The following is a 24591-nucleotide window of genomic DNA, read 5'->3' on the forward strand; positions in this document are numbered from 1 at the left end:
CATATCATCATCTACAGTGCATAATATCATCAAAAGATTCAGAGAATCTGGAAGAATCTCTGTGCGTAAGGGTCAAGGCCGGAAAACCATACTGGGTGCCCGTGATCTTCGGGCCCTTAGACGGCACTGCATCACATACAGGCATGCTTCTGTATTGGAAATCACAAAATGGGCTCAGGAATATTTCCAGAGAACATTATCTGTGAACACAATTCACCGTGCCATCCGCCGTTGCCAGCTAAAACTCTATAGTTCAAAGAAGAAGCCGTATCTAAACACGATCCAGAAGTGCAGACGTCTTCTCTGGGCCAAGGCTCATTTAAAATGGACTGTGGCAAAGTGGAAAACTGTTCTGTGGTCAGACGAATCAAAATTTGAAGTTCTTTATGGAAATCAGGGATGCCGTGTCATTCGGACTAAAGAGGAGAAGGACGACCCAAGTTGTTATCGGCGCTCAGTTCAGAAGCCTGCATCTCTGATGGTATGGGGTTGCATTAGTGCGTGTGGCATGGGCAGCTTACACATCTGGAAAGACACCATCAATGCTGAAAGGTATATCCAGGTTCTAGAGCAACATATGCTCCCATCCAGACGACGTCTCTTTCAGGGAAGACCTTGCATTTTCCAACATGACAATGCCAAACCACATACTGCATCAATTACAGCATCATGGCTGCGTAGAAGAAGGGTCCGGGTACTGAACTGGCCAGCCTGCAGTCCAGATCTTTCACCCATAGAAAACATTTGGCGCATCATAAAACGGAAGATACGACAAAAAAGACCTAAGACAGTTGAGCAACTAGAATCCTACATTAGACAAGAATGGGTTAACATTCCTATCCCTAAACTTGAGCAACTTGTCTCCTCAGTCCCCAGACGTTTACAGACTGTTGTAAAGAGAAAAGGGGATGTCTCACAGTGGGAAACATGGCCTTGTCCCAACTTTTTTGAGATGTGTTGTTGTCATGAAATTTAAAATCACCTAATTTTTCTCTTTAAATGATACATTTTCTCAGTTTAAACATTTGATATGTCATCTATGTTCTATTCTGAATAAAATATGGAATTTTGAAACTTCCACATCATTGCATTCCGTTTTTATTTACAATTTGTACTTTGTCCCAACTTTTTTGGAATCGAGGTTGTACATTCAATTCACTTTCCACTAAGAACATCACAGACGGCTGTCACAATCGGAACAGGGTGTGTGTGTGTGTGTGTGATTCTTTTTTTTTAAATATCAGTCACTGAAACACATCTGCTATTTTTCAGTGGCTTATAAACTCGCTGTAGGTCACGTCACCCCTTTCACACTTCATGAGAAGACTTAAATCATCCATCTGAGACACTGGAGCTTCTCTTTATTCACACACACACGTTGCAGGCTGTAGTTATGTCTATGTGAACAACACATAGCTACACATTAATGGTCAGCAACTTTTATCTATCCGTCTATTGCACTAGTGATCTTCACTAACAGCTCTGTGTGTGTGTGTGTGTGTGTGTGTGTGTGTGTGTGTGTGTGTGTGTGTGTGTGTGTTGTTTCAGAATGTTGCTGCTGTTCTGACCTGCATGTTATTGTGCTACTCGAGTCTGTCGTTAATGCACTACCTCCATCTTGCTCTCAGAAACGTCCTGAATATTCAGACCTGCAATTTGAAGGAGAAATGTCTCTGAATGAAAGCAGTAATGTGAAAGCCAGTAAACAACACAGTAAAACTAAAGACCTCGAGATGATTATTACACGCTGAGGAGTGGTTGCCTGGGTGATGTGAACACGGAGCTCACTTTCCAACATAATACAGTATTTGAATTTGTAACGAAGCAAACATTAGTCAGCTAACACACACTGAAATACTGATTATAACCAATTTAGTCCAGAATTACACAAGAACAGCAAATCTTTACAACACACCACACAATTTTCACAAACACTTAGCGTTATGTAGCTAACTCGATGCTAATTTAGCAAACACTAACTGATAATAAATTGGTGTTTTGAATGTTAGTGAGTTATTGAGTTATTGATAACCTGGTTATTTAGCAGATAGTGCAAGTTAGCTAGCTAGCAAAAGCTACCACAGTTTCAGTTAAATCCCGAGTCGGAGTTGAGTTCAGAGGCGTGAGGTCTCAAGCTGAGTCAGAATCAGGGCTGGAGTCCGAGTCAAATGTGCCTCCAGTCTGGCTGGAATGAAAGTTTGCAGCCCTTTGAAGAGTAATTAAACTTTACCTGTTATACACACAAAGGGAAGAAAATAAATGAAAATGAATCCACAGTGAAGCTGATAAAAGTAATTGCATGTGTGGGAAACACTCACGAACGGCACAGTGGGTCAATCACCGTTTTCAGGCTTATAGCATTAAACTGCTTTCGACAGAATAAGTAAACATAAACCTCCCACGCAAAGATCATCAAAGATCATTCAGCGCAATTTCAGCACTAATACAAAGAGTAGAGTGTAGAAATAATTATTCTATCCACATTCACTGGATATGAGCAATCGCACGCTCTGATTGGCTACTCTACTTCTAGGATATCAGCTCATATACCGTGAGTAGAGAAAAACAAAATGGCGGAGCGTGTTGCTGAACCAACCGAGGACAAAATAAAAACTCTACTTGAAAACAAAACTCTTAAAAATTCTTCTCAAGTATTTAAAGTATTTGAGATGCTGGCCTCTTCTGCCCCTCGGGCCTGCTTGATCCATCCTGGTGCCCTGTGTCTGGTCGGAGTTTTATCGCATCGCTCCTGTGAAGGACGGCAGCATGAGGACAATTGAGGGTTATACCTGGAGGACGCTCTGGACTCTTACAGTCATGCTTTTATGGCTGAGGACTACAGTTGACTTGCTAACTTTAGGACTGCAGTTGTCATGAACAGTTTTGCACTCAAGCTTCCATCAGTGAAGAGTTTATAACATCAACGAAACTGACTTCATGCACTGTAAAAAAAAAATAGTTGAGAATACTTGAAATTTCAAGGCAACCGTCTGCATTAAGAATTTTATGTTTTGCCAACGATGTGCCCATGATAATCCAAACTATGATAAAACTGTTATCTTTATTAAGAATTCTTAATTAAGTCAATTTTCATTTCCTCATTCTGCCAACATAGATTTATCTTTTTGCTGAACAGTGGCATTCACAGTAGTGCAAAAAGGCAATTGAGGTTATCACAATTTTTTTGGGGGGGGCTTTTTTCACCTCTATTTGGATAGGACAGCATAGAGACAGGAAATGAGCAGGAGAGAGATCAAGAAACGACCTCGGGTCGGAACCAAACCTGGGTCCCCGGATTTATGGTATGGCACCTTATCCACCTGAGCCACGACGCCCCTGAGGTTATCACAATTTATCATTAAACTATACATGCCTTTTTTCATTGTTCTACACAATTACAAAACTTCAATATTGAAATAAAGTTTTTAAAACCCACGTCATGGGTGTGGCTCAGGTGGATAAGGCGCCATACCATAAATCCGGGGACCCGGGTTCGATTCTGACCTGAGGTCATTTCCCGATCTGTCCCTCTCTCCCGCTCATTTCCTGTCTCTACACTGTCTTATCCAAATAAAGGTGAAAAAAGTCTGATTGCCTTTTTGCACTACTGTGAATGCCACTGTTCAGCAAAAAGAGAAATCTATGTTGGCAGAAGGAGGAATTGAAAATTGACTTAATTAAGAATTCTTAATAAAGATAACAGTGTTATTATAGTTTGGATTATCATGGGCACATCATTGGCAAAACATAAAATTCTTAATGCAGACGGTTGCCTTGAAATTTCAAGTATTCTCAACTATTCTTTTTTTACAGTGTGTTAAAACTGTTAATATTATAGTCATGCTGTCTGTTGTTGCCCAAATGAGGATGGGTTCCCTTTTGAGTCTGGTTCCTCTCGAGGTTTCTTCCTCATGTCGTCTGAGGGAGTTTTTCCTTGCCACCGTCGCCACAGGCTTCATCATTGGGGATAGATTAGGGATAAAATTAGCTCGTTTTAAGTCGTTCAAATTCTGTAAAGCTGCTTTGCGACAATGTTTATTGTTAAAAGTGCTATACAAATAAACTTGACTTGACTTAAAAGAAACAGAAATAGCGAAAAGAATATCGGTTTTTTTTGCCCCCAATATCTCCTGTTCCACACTCCAGCCCAGTCGATGGCGGTAATGTACCTTTAAGTTGGTTTACCAACCACCAAAAAACTAGGAAGAAGAAGAAGAAAACCCCAAAACCTGCAATAAAGTCTGTTTCCATCCATTATCTGTAGCCGCTTTATCCTGTTCTACAGGGTCGCAGGCGAGCTGGAGCCTATCCCAGCTGACTACGGGCGAAAGGCGGGGTACACCCTGGACAAGTCGCCAGGTCATCACAGGGCTGACACATAGACACAGACAACCATTCACACTCACACCTACGCTCAATTTAGAGTCACCAGTTAACCTAACCTGCATGTCTTTGGACTGTGGGGGAAACCGGAGCACCCGGAGGAAACCCACGCGGACACGGGGAGAACATGCAAACTCCACACAGAAAGGCCCTCGCCGGCCACGGGGCTCGAACCCAGGACCTTCTTGCTGTGAGGCGACAGCGCTAACCACTACACCACCGTGCTGCCCAAGAGCCTGTTTCAATATTCTAATGCTTACTACAATGCTTACTACAAGTGTATACACACACACACACACACACACACTACAGTATGACAGTTTCAGTCCCTTCCAGTGATAAGGCACACAAATATGCATTTTTTTTGCTGATAGCAGGAGGAGGAGTGTGTGTTGCAGTGCAATTGCTGAAGGGTGACAAATTCAGAACATTCTCACAATGAAAGCTCTGACAGATGACAAGTGTGCACACACACACACACACACACACCAGCTCCAGCTTTTTATACCACACAGAATGATTCAAGAGTAAAGTATGCATCACTGTGAGCACTCAAGCGTAGTGTGTGTGTGTGTGTGTGTGTGTGTGTTAAATTCCAGTTCAAAGAATGTACTTTCAGAATTCTTGAGTACCTACAAACATCTGAAAAGCATTCAGTGTTAAAACACCCACACAACCCATAAGATTATAGATATCACTGAATCGGAAAATAAAACGTGTTCCTTCTAAACCGATACAAATACAAATCTAAACAGGAAGAACACAGTTTGGGTTATTTTTATAGATAGCTGGTCAGAAAGCTCCACAGGACTGAGCTGAGTGGTGTGTATTGGGATTGTTATCCTATGAGATGCAACAAAAAAAGATGTGAGATGTTTCTGCTTTCGTACAGAAGCGAGTGAGTGAGCGAGCGAGGGGTCAGATATGAAGCTCACAGGACAAACAAAGAACATGTTTATTAACATTAATTTTGAACATACAGCGCTGTGTGACATTTATATTTACAGCATTCATTCACTCATTCATCTTTAGTACCTGCCTGCTCAGGACTGCAGTGGTTCAGATTACAAGCACCAGCTACTAATTTGTGTACATTTTGAGAAGATATCACAGACAGGTGGAAACAAAACTCCATGAGCAGGATTTAAAAAAAACAAAAACACCTCGAGGTTGAGGAACTGTCAGACCCAAATTCACACTTGGACATAATGGTAGGGTTCATATTTAATTTAAAAAAGAAACGTTCAGACCAGGGTGGCACGGTGGTGTAGTGGTTAGCGCTGTTGCCTCACAGCAAGAAGGTCCTGGGTTCGAGCCCCGGGGCCGGCGAGGGCCTTTCTGTGTGGAGTTTGCATGTTCTCCCCGTGTCCGCGTGGGTTTCCTCCGGGTGCTCCGGTTTCCCCCACAGTCCAAAGACATGCAGGTTAGGTTAACTGGTGACTCTAAATTGAGCGTAGGTGTGAATGTGAGTGTGAATGGTTGTCTGTGTCTATGTGTCAGCCCTGCGATGACCTGGCGACTTGTCCAGGGTGAACCCCGCCTTTCACCCGTAGTCAGCTGGGATAGGATCCAGCTCGCCTGCGACCCTGTAGAACAGGATAAAGCGGCTACAGATAATGAGATGAGATGAGAGACGTTCAGACCACGCCCACTTTGAGACAGATGTATGTTGTAGATGGTGGCACAGCGCCTCACTGCTAAAATATATATAAATACAAGTATACCATATAGTCTGGATTGTAGGGTCACTGAGCATTTTATTATGTATACAATTACTGACTGTAGCTTATCTGTTGCTCTGCACAAAGTATTGGCCCCCCTCCACTTCTCTGTACATCAAATTCTTCTATACGAGTATGACTGAACTGTTCTGGATGATTCTCAGCACATTATCATCTCATCTACAGATATACACTACAACTACATGTTCTATTCCATACACTTGCATTACTTCTTTACCACAAACGTCAAAAGGTGAGGTACTTGCACATATATTGTGATTTGTGTGTGTTGTTTATTTATTTAGAGTGATTTGTGTGGTACTGTAGTGTGATATTTTAGTATGATATTGTATTGTGATATTGTTCCAGTCCCATGTTTGAGTCCCTCCATATGAGAGAGACTCCAGAGTAAAACCTAAACATATACCAGACTGTGCCAGATGCTAATCAGAATGCTACATCCCTGAAGTGATCAGAGTTAGATGATGATGATGATGTCTCACATTCAGCTTATTTAGTGTGTGAAATTGATAACACTTTCATTGTCAGCACTGTTATTGGATGTAAACTAATAACAGCCCTCAAACTGAACCTTGTGGGATGCCATAGTGCATTTTTACCGCACTCATTTTGCTTTTTTCTCCTGATCCTTGAAGTTCTGTGTAAAAAGAGAACCATATAGCACATTTGGATCAGATAATGCTAATGCTAGGTCTCCAACAGAAACCTCACGCCCAGTGGTAGGAACTGATTTATACATGTAAAGGCTCAATCAATGGCACTGTGTCTTAACATATTACTGAACCACATCACTTCACCAAGTCTTAGACATCTCTTTAGCATCAGAGCCTGCTAGTTCACATACGGCTTTCTAGCTTTCAAAAAGTATCATCACTAACAAAGAACATTAGTAATCACATAGTTTTTTTTTAATCAAACCTTGACTTTTTACAAACACTTATATGATCAATACATCTACAAATTGCATACACATTATTTTTTAATTACCATTTTGTATTTCAGATACATATTTACCTGCATCAGAAACGCTCACAGTGAGTTTTATAACCTTCTGTATATAGATAAGACTGAGACTTTTTAAAGGCTCTAATTACTGATTAGTTTCAGTCTTTAGGGCATAAAAACCTGCCATCAATAAAGCAGTAACTTTTATCCTCAAATCTTCATCATCATCATCATCATCATCATCATCATCATCATCAGTGCCAGTTCTATTTTTTCCCTGAGAACGTCATCAATCCCAGATTAACTTCACTGTTATATTTTACTTGTAGTCAGGGGCGGTCTTACCATAGAGGCATAGGTAGGCGGCTGCTTGGGGCCCCCCACCAGCGGTCGTAGTAGGGGGGCCCCCAACCAACCTAAAAAAAAAAAGAAAAAGCCCCTTATCATGATTCATGAACACTTCAAAAGTATGGTACATTTTACTAATATTCCTAAGAAATACGTTGAAGTAGTAATTAAACTGTCCAGTTCATGGTTATCTGTCCCTACACATACACCCCATACTTTCACAATGAAATGGACGAGTCCATAACGCTGCGCAGCGCAGCGCGAAAGGTAAACACATAGTGACCGGAGTCTGAACAACGCGAAAATGAAAAGGAGTTACCCAAGCGGATCAAAAAAAAAAAAACAAGCGAAAAGACGCTGAGAAATATGTGACAATGCTGCCTACGTAAGTTGGGAAACTTTTTTACAACTACTGTTAGCAATAGAGACCGCGACAACAACGTCAACGTCATTCAAAACGTTGAACATGATGCCGGTAGAGCAGCAGCAGCTGTGAAGTGTCACTAGCTGAGGAGGATAACGTCAAGCAAGACACGCTGTTGCCACCTTCCGTCACCGACAGTGTCAACGTTGACACAAATGAGGTGGAAGAGTTATCCAGTGATGGCCATTTTGACACCGATGATGATGAACATATTGTTAGTTGGTGACAATGTTTTTTTATTATTATTATTTTACATTTTCCTACATCTGGCTGTGCATCATGTACGTGTGAAGACCTGTGAGAAGACATCAACAAGTAGCACTCTGTGATGTGGAGAACAATCTCTCTTTTCTCTCTCATAGACTCTCATTCATTCACTCACCCTCTCTGTCTCTCACACACACAACACTCTCTCTCTCTCTCTCTCTCTCTCTCTCTCTCTCTCTCTCTCTCTCACTGTCTCATTCTCTCTCACTCACTCACTGACACATACATTCACATGGATACGGAGTTGCTTAGAGCCAAATGCCACCTCATCTCTCCTCAGTCCACACTTCTTACCTCCCCTCACTCACACACACACACACACACACACACACACACACACACACACACACACACACACACACACACACAGAAACACTCACTCACACACAATCATGTACATAGTTTTATTTATAGAATGTTTGAAATGTTCTGATCTTTAAAAAAAATAAACAGTGCTGGTTTTCCTGGCATTTTGGCAAAGACAGATGTTATCTGAAATCTTGTTCTCTGTTGGGTTCCATCATGACTATTAGTTTGTGCAGTGCTACACTTTGTGTGTTCTCTGCTTTCCATCTTCATTTTGGAGTAAAGAAGTGTATGCAGCGTTTAAAGGGGAATGTTTTTTTTTCTCCTCTCCAACCTTTACTTCCCTATAGAGGTTTTCGACCCACGTGACCGTTGCCATGTCAACAAGTAGCCGGCGCCATTTTGACGGTCACAAATATGGCGGCTACCGGTAGCGATACACTGTTGATCATGACGAAGTCTCATTGTCGAGTATTTTATCCGGCCTAGATGACGCGAGTAAGAAGCGATATCACCAGAAAATCAATGATGCTGGTGTACGTGATCCGTACACGTTACCAGGCTATCTTTTTCTGGCTTTGCAGCGCGGGTGATCTTCCTGACCTGCAGCCAGGCGTGTGGGAAATACCAGGGAAAAAACATAAAAGAAAAAGGAGCGAGATGCAGAAAACACCCTCACTATCCAGCGACGTAGGGCATTTACAGGGCGAGCAGAGGGAGAGGTATTTGCAAAAATTGAGGTTAGCAGGCTTAGAGAACGATGTTTACCTGCTTCCACCAGGATTGTTCACTGACGTACGGAAGTACACCAAACCCTCGTCTTTACCTGACTTCGGCCCACATGATCTGTATACCTATGTCGTTAAAAACCAGGCTGGGTAACATGCCTACATCAGCAGGTCGTCCCTGGAGCCGGTGGTCGCCATCTTATTACAGCTAAGGTTTGTTCACATTTTCATTTACTTTCGGTCCTCAGGATAAACAAAATGTTATTAAATGTCATTGAAATAACTTCTTAGTCTGTTGAGACATGGCCCGTTATAAATTTGCTGTTACCAGGCAATGACCAAGAACTGTATTATTAGGGTCGGTGTCTGTGTTGTAGCAGTGTACTAGCAGCTAGCTGTTAGCACTAGCTAATGTCAACAACATAGTAGCTAGTATGTTACTGTAGCAATGTTTACGTTCAGTCATTTGGATGACTGTTAAAACCTTTCAGTCTCAAGTTTTTCCTTTACTGTATTTACTAGTTTACTGAGCTAGCGCGCTCGGGCAGGCTGGGAGTGAGCGCGCTCGCTCCCAGCCTGCCCGAGCTAGCGCGCTCGCTCTCAGCCTGCCCGAGCTAGCGCGCTCGCTTCCAGCCTGCCCGAGCGCACTAGCTCAGTAAACTAGTAAATACAGTAAAGGAAAAACTTGAGACTGAAAGGTTTTAACAGTCATCCAAATGACTGAACGTAAACATTGCTACAGTAACATACTAGCTACTATGTTGTTGACATTAGCTAGCTTGACCTTCAAAATGGCGGACACCGGGGCGTCATGTCACCTGTGACGTCACATCGAAATCCTCTATAGATTAGCTTTACCTGCCTATCCACCATGCAGTCGGTACATTGTTTTGTTTTGTTTTTTTTTTGTTTCAGATCGGATGAGGGGGGGCCCATACATACCTTCGCCTGGGGCCCCCAATTTGCTAAATCCACCACTGCTTGTAGTAATGCTGATCATGTCTTGTGTAAGTGATTTGATCATTTCCATGTGTAAATGTTTGCATGTTCATGCTTATAGCAACCTCTAAAACATATCTAGAGAACATCAGTCCCAGTCAGTAAAGCACACACAGCAATGTTCTTTTATTAGACTGTACAACATCGTTTCATGACAAAGAAAGAACTTTCTACACACTTAATAGTGATACAGATCACGCGTACAATCCACAATCCAGATTAATTACTGATATTAATGATGAAATGAAATGAAATGTAAGAACTGCAGGTGTATGAGCTATATGCTGATGGAAATATAAGGAGTCAAACAAGATATGCGCACACCCTGCATATGCAAATTTATTCTCTAAATTATATAAATGAATGAACAAATGGTACCCAAATTACCAACACCCCCCCCCCCACACACACACACACACTTCCCTCCTCTCTCAGGAAAGGTAGATCAGGAAGTTCCTCATCAGGTTTTCTATTACTTAAAATCTCACGGTTTGTGTAATGAAGGTGCTTAGAAGTGCAAGAGAGAACTCCATGTCCTCATCTCTCTCCATCGGACCTGCTAGAAAAGGGGAAAAGGCTCTGATTTTCTCATTTTAACACTGTCCGAAAAGTTGGCTATTGAGGAGAAAATCATCATCCTGCATATCATCATGTAAACTCGTTCATATTTTGAAGGAGTCATTTTATTGCATTTCAGATAAATCGTAGTTAAAGCTGCATGTGCTATCCCCGGCTCTCCCTCGAACCCTTTTAGCAGGTTTATTACAGATTTTGGTTGTGAAAGTTCTTTAGAATGTGTTGTTGTTTTCTGGCATTCCTCAAGGGTCAGTTCTCGGTCCATTCATGTCCATATGGGCCTTATAATTAGCATAGCATCTTGTGTTGCTTGTCTTTTTGTATATTTTCTGAAAAGTCTGAAGTTAATGAAAATTTCTGCTCTTTAAATTCATAGATTTTTTTTAGTTAAGCAACTAATTGCTGTTTGTCACATTGATTATATGTTTGTGAAAGGAATATAGTAGACAAAAATCACAAAGTAAGACTTAAAAACATTTCATTAAACTCAAATATTTAGATGCATGTACTTTTTTTATTGTAATTTGATCATTATATTTATATATTTACAGTTATATTTACATGTAAAATGCTGTAGTGGATAAATGAGAGCGTATTAAACATACACATGAATAAAGTGCAACTAAAAATGATGAATAAAGACTACAGGAACAGAGATGAACAAAATCATCTATTTGTTTTTTTATTGCGTATGTATTTTTATATAATTGTAAATGTAATTTTTATTTTAATTTTTATTTAGATCCAGGCTTTTGGATGGTAGATGTTTTGTTTATAAACACATTTATATAAAATCAACTTATTATTATTATTATTATTATTATTATTATTATTATTATTATTATTATTGCATTTAACACACAACATTTAAGACTCAAGGCCATGGGGAGTGAGACAGTAATTAACACAGTACAATACATGCATTAGGAGAAGCACAACAAACAAGCAAACAAATAAAAACAGTATTACATAAAAACACCAAATTTGGCACAAATAATGCCAGAAATACAGTATAAATTGTTGAGCTTTCTTATTTTCTCGGGTTGATAGGTCTTTAATATATTGTTTTATATATTTTATAATCTTTCAAAATAAGAAAATAAGGGCTTAATTTTTAATAACTTGCACTTGTGAATACAATAATTTACCATATGTAAACATTACACAGAAAATTGGTCCGTGTATCATCCGATCATTCAAGTATTCCATTCAATCTGGAAAACGAAAAACAAAAAAACCACTCAATATTTCGTTTTCCTGTTTTTCTGTATGACAAAAAAATGAGGGATTGGTGTTTGTTTTCCTTTTTCCAACTCAAAACAGAACAAATAATAAACAGGGAAACCAAAACGAAATAATAACTCTAATTTACGATTATTGATTTTCTCTATTCCCCACGCTCCATTAGCCTTCCCATGATCCTCAGCGACAGTCCATCATCATCTCTGCGTCTATGAAACAGAAAAATTGCATGTGCATGTATATATCAAGTAAGTTATTCATACATCCTATTCATTTAATATATTAAGCTGTTAATGTTAAGCTGATGATCTCTTAATTATTATTATCTCAATATAATAGTAATCTGTACTCGGGATGGGGGGGGGGGGGGGGGGGGGGGGGGGGGGGGGGAATGCCATCCTCCCGGAATAAAAAATGTTCAAAATCATCCCCCCTCTAAAACGGGCACCCCCCCCCCTTCCCTTGAGCAAATTTATCAGTAAATGTGGCCATGACTTCTGTTTAACATTGGGATTAGAAATGCCATTCCACACAGCTCTGCTCAAACTGAGCTACAGTAAGCTCCCGGAGAGAGGGCGCGCGCAAGCCAAGCGTTTGAGGAGGTGACACTCAGTTGGGGTTCCGATATTTTTCATTTCATTCGGCGTCAGTGAAGCAGCGGACTGCAGCATCATGGCCAAGCGGAGTGCACAGCAAGACCTAAGCAAGTTCGGATTTAAGATCGCAAGAAAAAACATTTCAGGAGGTACAGCAAGTCAAGAGTTCCGGATATCAGTCCCGCTTTCTGTGAGCCCGCTATCACGCTGTACAGTTCCCGATATGGAGCCTGATTTGTGGGCGGCGGATAACAACACAGCGATCATAATGAATGTTAGTTTGGAGTCTAGCCAGCTGCTCAGCCTTACATGTTGTCAGTGGTGTAGTGGAGATTTTTAAAGTGGGGGTACGCGATTCGTGACGTCATCGATTTGATATCATGTCAGAAGCGGTAGCCTTTGTTTGGTCGCCTATGTTTGGTCTGAATGATTTGTATAAATGTTACGTTCTTTTAACAACACAAGAGGGCACAAGAAGACACTTTTTTCCAGACATTTTTATGTGTGCAATTTTCATTCGTGTTTGTCAGTGCAGCCCAACTGTTCTGGCGAAAAGCCGCGGTTTATTTTGTCTCCAATAAATATGCTGAAATGGCTAAAGAGGAACAAATTCGCCTTCTCCTTCCGAATGCATGGTCGTAGACAGCACCACTCTGCTGCTGGAACTCAACATCAACCTTGCATAGGTTTATCATGGACTATCAGGCGTGAAGCCAAAATATTGGAAATTATGATACACAAACACCTTTGTTCATGTTCGATTCATGTTCATTTGAGCCGAGCTGCATTCGGAATTCGATATTTTTACTAGCCTACTTACTGCCGTGGCAACAGCTCCAGCATGTGTCCAGAAGTTCTAAAAAAGTCACGTCACTCACTCACATCGCATACAAACCAGCAATGGGCTGAAATTTATTATAAAAGGCACCAATCGAATAAATCCAGCATTTAGTCTGGCGCGACTGAGGCACCTGCGGATACAAAATACATGACATGCAGCCATTGGGTTAAGCCCTACCATGCACTCCTTTTTAAAGACTTGAGTATTTCTTTAAATTTATTGTCATTTCACATTTTTGGTTGTACAACAAAACACTCAACAGGAAGGCCACAAAGATTATGAATTTCAAATCATATAATACAGTATGTGGTGAAATTATCCGCGTAAGGATGAGCAGGCAGGCGATTATATCAGTTCTGTTGCCCTCTCGGTGCTGCTACCATGAACGCCCGGAAATCACACACACGCACACACACACGCACACACACACACACACACACACACACACACACACACACAGACCCTACTGTTATTATTAGGCTATTCAAAATCATAGGCCTATACTGAGCAAAAATCGCATTAGAACTTCAAAGATCATGAAGCATTAAACCGACAGATGGCGGAGTCAACCGTTTACATAATTCTAATCTCTCGGCTGCGTTTAGAATGCATTCTACTTTGCGTCGCTACGTTTTACGTAACGTTCGATTGGGGGGGGGGGGGGCATTGATGATGAGCACAAAGGCACGTGTCACTTACTGTAGAGCGGATAAACTCAGGCCACTGAATGAGAGTTTTTTTTTTTTTTTAATCTCACCTCGGGAGAAGTGGGTGGACGGCGTCCCCCCGCGTACCACGCCCACTACACCCCTGCATGTTGTGACCGGCTCTCTAATGAGGCAGTGAAGCCTTCAAAACTGCTAGTGTCGTTAATTTTAGCCTTCCTGACTTGAATAACACTTTTTGTTGCCTGAAGAATAACAAACGAACGTCCAGGCTGATTAAATTAATGGCCTTATACAAGAAATCAAAGCTAACATGAACCTGAGTGAGCTCTCGATAGCTGGCTAGACTCCAAACTAACATTCATTATGATCGCTGTGTTGTTATCCGCCGCCCACAGATCAGGCTCCATATCGGGAACTGTACAGCGTGATAGCGGGCTCACAGAAAGTGGGACTGATATTCCTAACTCTTGACTTGCTGTACCTACTGAAATGTTTTTTCTTGCGATCTTAAATCCGAACTTGCTTAGGTCTTGCTGTGCACTCCGCTTGGCCATGATGCTGCAGTCCGCTGCTTCACTGACGCCGAATGAAATGAAAAATATCGGAACCCCAACTGAGTGTCACCTCCTCAAACGCTTGGCTTGCGCGCGCCCTCTCTCCGGGAGCTTACTGTAGCTCAGTTTGAGCAGAGCTGTGTGGAATGGCATTTCTAATTCCAGTGTTAAATAGAAGTCATGGCCACATTTACTGATAAATTTGCTCAAGGGAAGGGGGGGGGGGGGGTGCCTGCGTTAGAGGGGGGGATGATTTTGAACATTTTTTAATAATAATAATTAAGAGATCATCAGCTTAATATTAACAGCTTAATATATTAAATGAATAGGATGTATGAATAACTTACTTGATATATACATGCACATGCAATTTTTCTGTTTCATAGACGCAGAGATGATGATGGACTGTCGCTGAGGATCATGGGAAGGCTAATGGAGCGTGGGGAATAGAGAAAATCAATAATCGTAAATTAGAGTTATTATTTCGTTTTGGTTTCCCTGTTTATTATTTGTTCTGTTTTGAGTTGGAAAAGGAAAACAAACACCAATCCCTCATTTTTTTTGTCATACAGAAAAACAGGAAAACGAAATATTGAGTGTTTTTTTTGTTTTTCGTTTTCCAGATTGAATGGAATACTTGAATGATCGGATGATACACGGACCAAAATTCCATGTACTCTATAATTTTTTTTATTTTTAAGATTAGACAATACAACAACAAAACAGTAAGAACACGTGAAAGACAAAGTGACAGACATTCCAAGACATGACAAAGCATAAATAAAAAAATAAATAATATAAAAAAAATAGGGGTGATAAGATAAATAAGTGAATAAAATAACATAAAATAATAAATAGAAATAAGTTTAAAGAAAGAAAAGGAGATATAAAACAGGGCAAATTGAAATGACAGACAATTTCACTTAATGTAATTGAATAAAAGTGAATAGCTGATGAGCACTTTTTGTTGGATTCGATATGTGACAGAGACTCAAAATACATTTTTAATTCAATTAAAAATAATGGGAATGAGGGGTTTGCCTTGGACATTTTGACTTTATGTACATGGAATTTACCTAGTAATATAAGGAGATTAATTATGTTAAATTTATTATTGTATGAGAAAGCGCCAAAAATAACGATTTTCTCATCAAAGTGATATTTGATTCCATGGACTCTATAATATTACTGTGGAACGAGGCCGCGTGATGTCATTTTCATGCGACGCAACAAGCACACGCATGCGCAAAGCAGAGGACGCGCTACCATTTTTTTTTTGTAGAAAAAAACCCTCTAGCTGTGGTGTTGTTTTTATGAAGGTAGTTTGTTAGATTACTGTACATATATTTATAATATAGAATGATCTAAAAATGATTTTATAACCGAGGAATTAACTGAACGCGACATTTGAGCAGTGCAGGCTAACAGCATCGGCTAGTGTTAGCGTCATTAGCAGGAAGAGGCCACCGCGGCTCGCTTTCACTTTGGTGAGAGGAAATAGGTTTTATTTATTTAATGCATTTATTTTAGTGACCACTGTTTAATATTTTTGTTTATGTGATAATGTATCTGTAAAGGTGAGGAACAGCTCCGTCCGGAACACAGATGGACGGAGAGGAGGATTTCTCAGGGAATCACTCAGGTGAGCTATGCTATGCTAAGCTAAGCTAATCTCTGTCTTCTGCTCCACTGTGTTGGGTTTTAAGCTGTTTTAGGTAAAATATGATCTCACTGGAGGAAAGCTGAGTTTAATTTATGATCTTGCTCATCTGTGGAAACCAAACCTTGCTTGCAGACTGTAAAATAAAACAGGGATGGAGAGTTTGGCGATTTTTGTGCTCTAACTTGTACACTTCCTGAACAGGTCCTGATCTTTAATTAGCTGTGTTAGAGCAGGAAAGTGTGCTGGAAGGCAGCCAGGCAAACTGGATCTGAGTTTATTATGTACTTTTTGCTGAATAGAGTTATGTACCTATTCTGTCTGTTTAATCAGATGAATCAGTAATTAGGCAGCCAATTAGCATGTTGGTTGTCTTGTATACTTTAAAAAGAACACAGGGATGCGGTAACGAGGTTTAATAGAGAACATAACATGAATGCAGGAATCAATATAAGATTTATGTAAGAAATAAAAAAATGTCACTGGTGGAAATCAGTGTGTCTGCAATGTGTGTGTGTGTGTGTGTGTAGATGATGGTAGCGGCACTCCAGTGCAGGACGAACATGCGATAGCGTCCGACGCTGAAGATGAGAGAGCAGAATCGCACCACTCTGAGGTTAGAAACGTTCCTGACTGTGAATATTGACGTTTTTAACTTTAGTTCATTTTCTGATGTCTTTATGTTTTGTGATTCGCAGGACGAGGGCAGTGACAGAGAAGATCCTGCCTCCAGTCCAGCAGCTCCTGCGGATGATAGCGAATCAGAACATGAAGACAGAACAGGAGGAGGAGCCAACAGTGGTGATGACGAAGATGATGATGGTGATGAAGACTCTCTTCCTAAGCGAAGAGGAAGCACATCAGAGACAGAGGATCCACACAAAGAGCAAGACAGTGAATCAGAACACGAGGAGCGCGAATCAGAACAGAAGGGGCGGAGCCATCACTCGGACTCGGATGAATCGGACAGGGAGAAGGTAAATGAGAGAGACTCTGATGAATCAGACGGGGAGAAAGGGAAAGAGAGAGACTCGGACGAATCAGACGGGGAGAAGGTGAAAGAGAGAGACTTGGATGAATCGGACGGGGAGAAAGGGAAAGAGAGAGACTCAGACGAATCGGACGGGGAGAAGGTGAAAGAGAGAGACTCGGACGAATCGGATGGCGAGAAGGTGAAAGAGAGAGACTCGGACGAATCGGATGGCGAGAAGGTGAAAGAGAGAGACTCGGACGAATCGGATGGCGAGAAGGTGAAAGAGAGAGACTCGGACGAATCGGATGGCGAGAAGGTGAAAGAGAGAGACTCGGACGAATCGGATGGCGAGAAGGTGAAAGAGAGAGACTCGGACGAATCGGATGGCGAGAAGGTGAAAGAGAGAGACTCGGACGAATCGGATGGCGAGAAGGTGAAAGAGAGAGACTCGGACGAATCGGATGGCGAAAAGGTGAAAGAGAGAGACTCGGACGAATCGGACAGGGAGAAGGTGAGAGAGAGAGACTCGGATGAATCGGACAGGGAGAAGGTGAGAGAGAGAGACTCGGATGAATCGGACAGGGAGAAGGTGAGAGAGAGAGACTCGGATGAATCTGACGGGGAGAAGGTGAAAGAGAGAGACTCGGATGAATCTGACGGGGAGAAGGTGAAAGAGAGAGACTCGGATGAATCTGACGGGGAGAAGGTGAAAGAGAGAGACTCGGATGAATCGGATGGGGAGAAGGTGAAAAAGAGAGACTCGGATGAATCGGACGGGGAGAAGGTGAAAGAGAGAGACTCAGCTGGAGAGGAGGACGGTGAGGAGCGGAGGAAAGATGACGGAGAGCGGAGGAAAGCTGTGATGCAGTCTGACAGTGAGGAAGAGGAGGATAAGAAGCCTAAAGATGAAGCAGGAAGTGAGCAGGAAGACGGTCCAGCTCAGCACGTTCGCTCTGACAGCGATGATGACGAGCAACCAGGTACGTTCACCTGAGACGCTTTTCTTTTAAATAGTGGAGTTTATTTTATAACGCTGTCACACTTCACACCTTGTTTTTCTTGATGTGTTTAACCACGGGCAAGGGTTTTTTGTCACTCCTGCCTGTCCATTAATTAATATAAATATAAATGTTGTCCTCCATTTTGTTAGTGATGTACAGAGTGGTGATGTTGATGTGTTTGGTGGGCTACACTCTCACCAGTCAGCACATCATCTTCAGAAAATGTGAAAATCGTCTTTCTGTCTTTAATCGTACCCGGTGTGTGTTTTGGACTGACGGGAGAAATTCTGTGGGCTTTGTATGAAAAGGAGGAACAGGGTTTGGGCCTAGAATGAAATCAGCTGCTAAACTGGAGACGTGTATGGATTTAACTCTGAGCTGTGTGATATCTGTGCTTTCAGTGAAGAGGAAGAAGGCGATTCTCTCTGACAGCGATGACGAAGACGAGCCAAAAGGTGACCTTTATCTCTCAACGTTTCTCTCACACTAACCCTCAACTGATTTATTCCTGTTCTGAAAATGAAGACTCTCTCCCTCTCTCCCTTCTCCCCAGCAGTGAAGAAGAGGAGGGCTGTGTCAGATGATGAAGACGACTCCGGTAGTGAGGAAGGCTCTGAGGCTCCTGACAAGACGGTTGCTGCTAAACTCAGAGAGCTCGGCTCGGACAGTGAGGATGAGGAGGAGAGCAGGATGAAGGTGGACACGGGAAAAAAAGACGAGAAGACGCTATTCGGCAGCGACAGTGACTCGGAAAATGATGAGGAAGAGTGAGAGGAAATATTCCCTTCTATTCTGTTACTTTTCACTGTTTCTGCATCTTTCTGTATGTTTCTTTTTGAAGTGGGTGTGGTCTTTGTCAAGCACAGGGGAGTGGGCATGGCCTCTGTCAGGTCCGAGGGGGTGGGGGCTGGCTGACTGGCTGGCCCCTGTGTCGCACAGCATAAAAGACTTTTCTGTCTTTCTCCCTCCCTCTTTTCTCTCTCTCTCGTAGGAAAATGATAGCTGACATCTTTGGAGAGTCAGGAGATGAGGATGAAGAGGAGTTTACAGTGAGACACTCCCATAATGCACCTCCCTTTAACAGACATCTGTGTGTGTGCTGAGTCTTACACTCGGATGTGTGTGTGTGTGTACAGGGCTTTAATCAGGAGGAGTTAGAGGGGGAGAAGCAGCAGTCTCAGGCTGCAGGACAGAAGCGAGCAATGGACGACTCGGACTCAGACGACGATGTGGAAAGAGGAGGGAAAGGGTGAGTTACTTCCTGTCTACCTGTACTGACACCTAATCACATACCTGTGCTAACTATTAGCCTGTTAGCTAAACACCTGCACTGGCTGCTGATAGACCAGTGGCGAGGAGCTGAAAGTAAAGGGCATACCCCTCCAGGCGGTAGAACAAAGCGGGACCTGTTTTATTTGAAGGGTATGGGTGTCTACTTCATAAAAAACATGGTTGTACAAAATTAATATTGTAACAACATATGGTCCTTATTTGCCGGACCATCTGCAAAATTCTGTATCGCTATACCAGAGGCATTTCCTCTGCAATGAATGCACATATTGATGTGTGGGCATCAATATACTGCATCATTTAGGTCCATGATATGCTAATGCAACCTTTCTGGGCGTTTAATTTGATTTTCATCAATTTATGGGTGTATTAACCCCTTAGAATCCAAATATTTTTGAGTTTTTTTCAGGTTGTTCGTTGAATATTTCAATTATAAATGATTGTCAGGAAAACAAGGGAAAACTTATATCATTCTATAGTTTTAGATGTCTTTTATTAAAAAATACCAGTTTGAATTGTTCAGAATGGGTACAACACTGCCAATTAACCCTTTGTTTGCGACTGCGCATAAACCCGGATTTAACGTTGAAATCACAATTTGAGAAAATGAAGCCGATGTTTTCTCTATGGATGAGTTGTACATTACTAAGGAGAGAAATCGTTATTTCAAAGATGCAAATGTAGTCTGAGACATGTTTTCAAGCAATTTAACCCCTTCCTAGCTAATACAGGTTGATCGGGTCATTGGTCATACAAAACATTGCCGACATCTTTGATCGTGAAATTAGGTTTGCTAGCATAAGATATTTTTGAAAAGCACTATCTTACTAAACATCTGCTTCCTCTTCTATAAAAACCTGTTGATGTTTTTGTATTGAAATAATACACACACACATTATTTGGATGGTGTGTACAACAACACGAAAACGAATAGAATATATTTTGTTCATTTTGTGCAGATCTGGGGATTCTTTTGTGCTGTTAACCCTGAACAGTTACTAGTAAATAATAGGCCTTCATTTCGATCAAACATGACTTTCAATAATTATAACCCTTTTTATTCTCAGGTTGAAATCTAGTTCACTCATTATGTCAAGGGGTGGTCAAGTAGAGATTCATGTAGAAAATGCCATGCTGTATGCAGGGCTTTGAACCGGTTCAAGGAACGAAAACCAGGAACTTTTTCTATTTCACATGGAACAGAAACGAAACCAGAAACTTTATTATTTTTTATGTTCCGGAACAGAAACGCTTATTAAAAATAATGGTAACCGGTTAATACCGGTTTTTATTTCGTTCCTCAAAGTTTCCGTAGCCTACAAATAAAAAAGTCATTCTTCTCCTGCGCAAGTTTCTATGACCCGCTGGGGTTCACTTCCTGTGTGACGTTCGCTGACTGAATGGAGAGAGCGGGAGGGTGGACTACTATCACGTCTCCACATCTTAAATAAGAGGTAAATATTGCAGTCTATCGTTATTCAAAAACGTCAATTTCAAACACGATATCAATATATTTGTCCACGTTAATGAGAGGCTCGCGAACATTAAATGACGTTAACCTCTGTTAGCCTATCAATGCATAGGGCCTGACTAGCCTTTGGTAACACACTAAACGAATTATCTTTCATTTTTGGCACTTTTTCTGTTTGTGTAGATGGGAAGACGTACTGAGAATCCAAATCGCCAACATTTGAAATAATAATTGTTTTGAATTATTTCTTGTCTTATTTAATGAAGGTTGTAATAGAATTAGCCTACATTTGGCTTAAGCTGGATGAGACAGAGACATAATTTTATAGCCATTTGTTAAACAGCTGACAGGGAACGTAATTAACCGTTCTGGGAACGAAATTTTTTTGTTCTAACCGGTTCGGGAACGTCTATTTAATGGTGGAACCCAAAACCGGAAACGTTAAAATTCCGTTTCTGTTCGGAACGAACCAATAGGAAAAAAATTCTGGTTCAAAGCCCTGGCTGTATGTCATTCACATCTCCGCCAATGTCTCCTGATCATGGGGGACATTCGGACAGGAAACACACTCACAAATGTCAATGCAGAAGAGCCCTGCCGACACACACAAAACACTTGGTACCTTCTGAGCAGTTACCGTCCGTACAGTAGAGGTGAGTGATATCACGGACTTCGGCTGGTGCTGATTCTTTCGTGTACAGAACCTGATGCAATCCTGGGATAGTGGCCAGACTGAGGTTTGGTGGCCACAGCAATTACATAATCCAGCGTTGGCTGCCCATAGAAACACAGAGTTCCATTCATTGTACATGAAGCCATGTGCTGCTTAGGACTGTTCAGCATGCAGTAATTAAGATGGCCATAGGCCTTCCTCCCACAACTCTTACCTTAGTTGGAATGAGAATTAGGTTCAAATTACAGAAAACTTTGGCCATACAGAATTTTGCAGATGGTCCGGCAAATAAGGGGTTAATCCATATGTTGTTACAATATTAATTTTGTGCAACCATGTTTTTCATGAAGTAGACACCCATACCCTTCAAATAAAGCAGGTCCCGCTTTGTTCTACCGCCTAGAGGGGTACCACCTCTTTTTAGAGGGCTTTTCAAGGGTTGGCCGCTGCACTATGAGGTCACTGAACACTTTTTCATGAATCTGAAATGCGGGTATGGTTTATTTAGACTGTTAATGCACGTGGTGTGTGTGTGTCTCTCCAGTATGTCATTCATGTCTGATTTCGACATCATGCTTGCGAAAAGAAAAGCTCAAAGTGGCAAGCGGAGACGGCATCGAGACGGAGGAACCTTCATCAGTGACGCCGATGATGTCGTCAGTGCCATGATCACCAAGATGAACGAAGCGGCTAAGGTGTGAGAGAGATGTTATTTTTATATTCATATTTAGAATATTATATAACGTGTGTGTGTGTGTGTGTTTAGGAGGATCGGACACTGAACAGTCAGAAGAAGCCGGCTCTGAAGAAGCTGCTGCTGCTGCCCACCGTCGTCATGCATTTAAAGAAGTAATCAGCTCGCCTTCTACCATCTGTGTGTGTGTGTTAGGGCTGCAAAATATATCGAAAAAGTATCGATATCGCGATATCATAGTTTGCGATACACATACCGCAAAAATTACTTAAATTTTGATAAAAGGCACATTTTTCTGTGCCGTCCAATCACATTTGAATGTCAACAAGCGCCGCGGGATAACTTCGCCCCCTATTGCAAAACAAGTAAAAGCCTCGTGGTGATGGCGGAAGGCAGGAGCAAGTGTGGTGAGACAAACTTGTGTGAGGAGGAACTGGTTTCCAAAAAAAAAAAAATGCACGTCTGCTATTTGGAAGTACTTTGGATTCAGGAGGGGTGACGTACTGCAAACTCGGGTACTTTGCAAGACATGTACCTGTAAAACAGTGGTGGGGCGGCTCGCTGGGACAAACACTGCTGTACAGAAGCATAAAAACATAAAACCGCGCTCTCTCTCTCACACACACACACACACGCACTACCTCTCACTCTCTCACACACACTACCTCTCACTCTCTCACACACACACTACCGCTCGCTCACTCACACATGCTACCGCTCTCTCTCTCTCTCTCTCTCTCTCTCTCTCTCTCTCTCTCTCTCTCACACACACACACCACTGCTCTCTCATCCGCATGTGTTATTAACAGATTGTGTTTGAGTTTATGGTGAATCTGTGTCGCTCACCTTCATCTCCCGGGAGCCGCTGAAATTGCCATTTTGAATGCTTTATGTTAATGTAATGTAGTTTTCAGTTTTTTGTTTACTTCAACTTGACATTTTCTGCTGCGCTCACAAAAATTAAGAGATTTAAAGATGATTGATGGACACCATTGCAGGTGTAGCCATGTTTTTCCAATAAAAAATAATGTTGGACTGGAAGCGATGCATTGGGTGTTTTTTTTAAATGCTAGATACAGGGCAGAACGGCGAGTAGAGGTAAGAAAAACATTATATATTTAATTATCGTGATACATATCGATATCGAGATATTCAGTCATGTTATCGAATATCGCATATTTTTCTGATATCGTGCAGCCCTAGTGTGTGTGTGTGTGTGTGTTATCATTTCCATCTCACTCTGAAAGTGTGTTTTTTTCAGGCAGGATCTGAAGGAGACGTTTATAGACAGTGGTGTGATGACTGCGATTAAAGAGTGGATCAGTCCTCTCCCTGATAAGAGTCTTCCAGCCCTGAAGATCAGAGAGGAGCTGCTGAAGATCCTGCAGGAGGTTTGATACGAACCCACCACACACACGCACAGCTGTGGGCCTTGTTTTTCAGAGTTTTACAGTGGTGCTTGAAAGTTTGTGAACCCTTTAGAATTTTCTATATTTCTGCATAAATACGACCTAAAACATCATCAGATTTTCACACAAGTCCTAAAAGTAGATAAAGAGAACCCAGTTAAACAAATGAGATGAAAATATTATACTTGGTCATTTATTTATTGAGGAAAATGATCCAATATTACATATCTGTGAGTGGCAAAAGTATGTGAACCTCTAGGATTAGCAGTTAATTTGAAGGTGAAATTAGAGTCAGGTGTTTTCAATCAATGGGATGACAATCAGGTGTGAGTGGGCACCCTGTTTTATTTAAAGAACAGGGATCTATCAAAGTCTGATCTTCACAACACATGTTTGTGGAAGTGTATCATGGTACGAACAAAGGAGATTTCTGAGGACCTCAGAAAAAGCGTTGCTGATGCTCATCAGGCTGGAAAAGGTTACAAAACCATCTCTAAAGAGTTTGGACTCCACCAATCCACAGTCAGACAGATTGTGTACAAATGGAGTGGTTGACCAAAAAAGATCATTCCAAGAGCAAGGCGTGTAATAGTCAGCGAGGTCACAGAGGACCCCAGGGTAACTTCTAAGCAACTGAAGGCCTCTCTCACATTGGCTAATGTTAATGTTCATGAGTCCACCATCAGGAGAACACTGAACAACAATGGTGTGCACGGCAGGAGAAAGCCACTGCTCTCCAAAAAGAACATTGCTGCTCGTCTGCAGTTTGCTAAAGATCACATGGACAAGCCAGAAGGCTAT

General features: G+C 41.6%; 1 protein-coding gene across 2 annotated transcripts in view; it reads left to right on the forward strand.

Moving 5' to 3' along the window:
- The first annotated feature begins 15852 nt into the window (after positions 1-15852).
- Positions 15853-24591, forward strand: part of LOC132871429 (protein IWS1 homolog) — a 13477-nt gene continuing 4738 nt past the window's right edge. The window contains exons 1-11 of one of the 2 annotated variants that reach the window (XM_060905582.1): positions 15853-16106; positions 16197-16261; positions 16810-16895; positions 16978-18232; positions 18655-18708; positions 18807-19020; positions 19245-19302; positions 19390-19502; positions 22232-22382; positions 22454-22536; positions 23643-23772. In XM_060905582.1, the coding sequence (XP_060761565.1) occupies positions 16225-16261; positions 16810-16895; positions 16978-18232; positions 18655-18708; positions 18807-19020; positions 19245-19302; positions 19390-19502; positions 22232-22382; positions 22454-22536; positions 23643-23772 (2181 nt within the window). In that variant the 5' untranslated portion in view covers positions 15853-16106; positions 16197-16224. The remainder of the gene's footprint in view (positions 16107-16196; positions 16262-16809; positions 16896-16977; positions 18233-18654; positions 18709-18806; positions 19021-19244; positions 19303-19389; positions 19503-22231; positions 22383-22453; positions 22537-23642; positions 23773-24591) is intronic. The other variant, XM_060905583.1, reaches the window with a different exon arrangement.

Source organism: Neoarius graeffei, chromosome 23 (assembly GCF_027579695.1).
Source record: "Neoarius graeffei isolate fNeoGra1 chromosome 23, fNeoGra1.pri, whole genome shotgun sequence".
Taxonomy (NCBI): domain Eukaryota; kingdom Metazoa; phylum Chordata; class Actinopteri; order Siluriformes; family Ariidae; genus Neoarius; species Neoarius graeffei.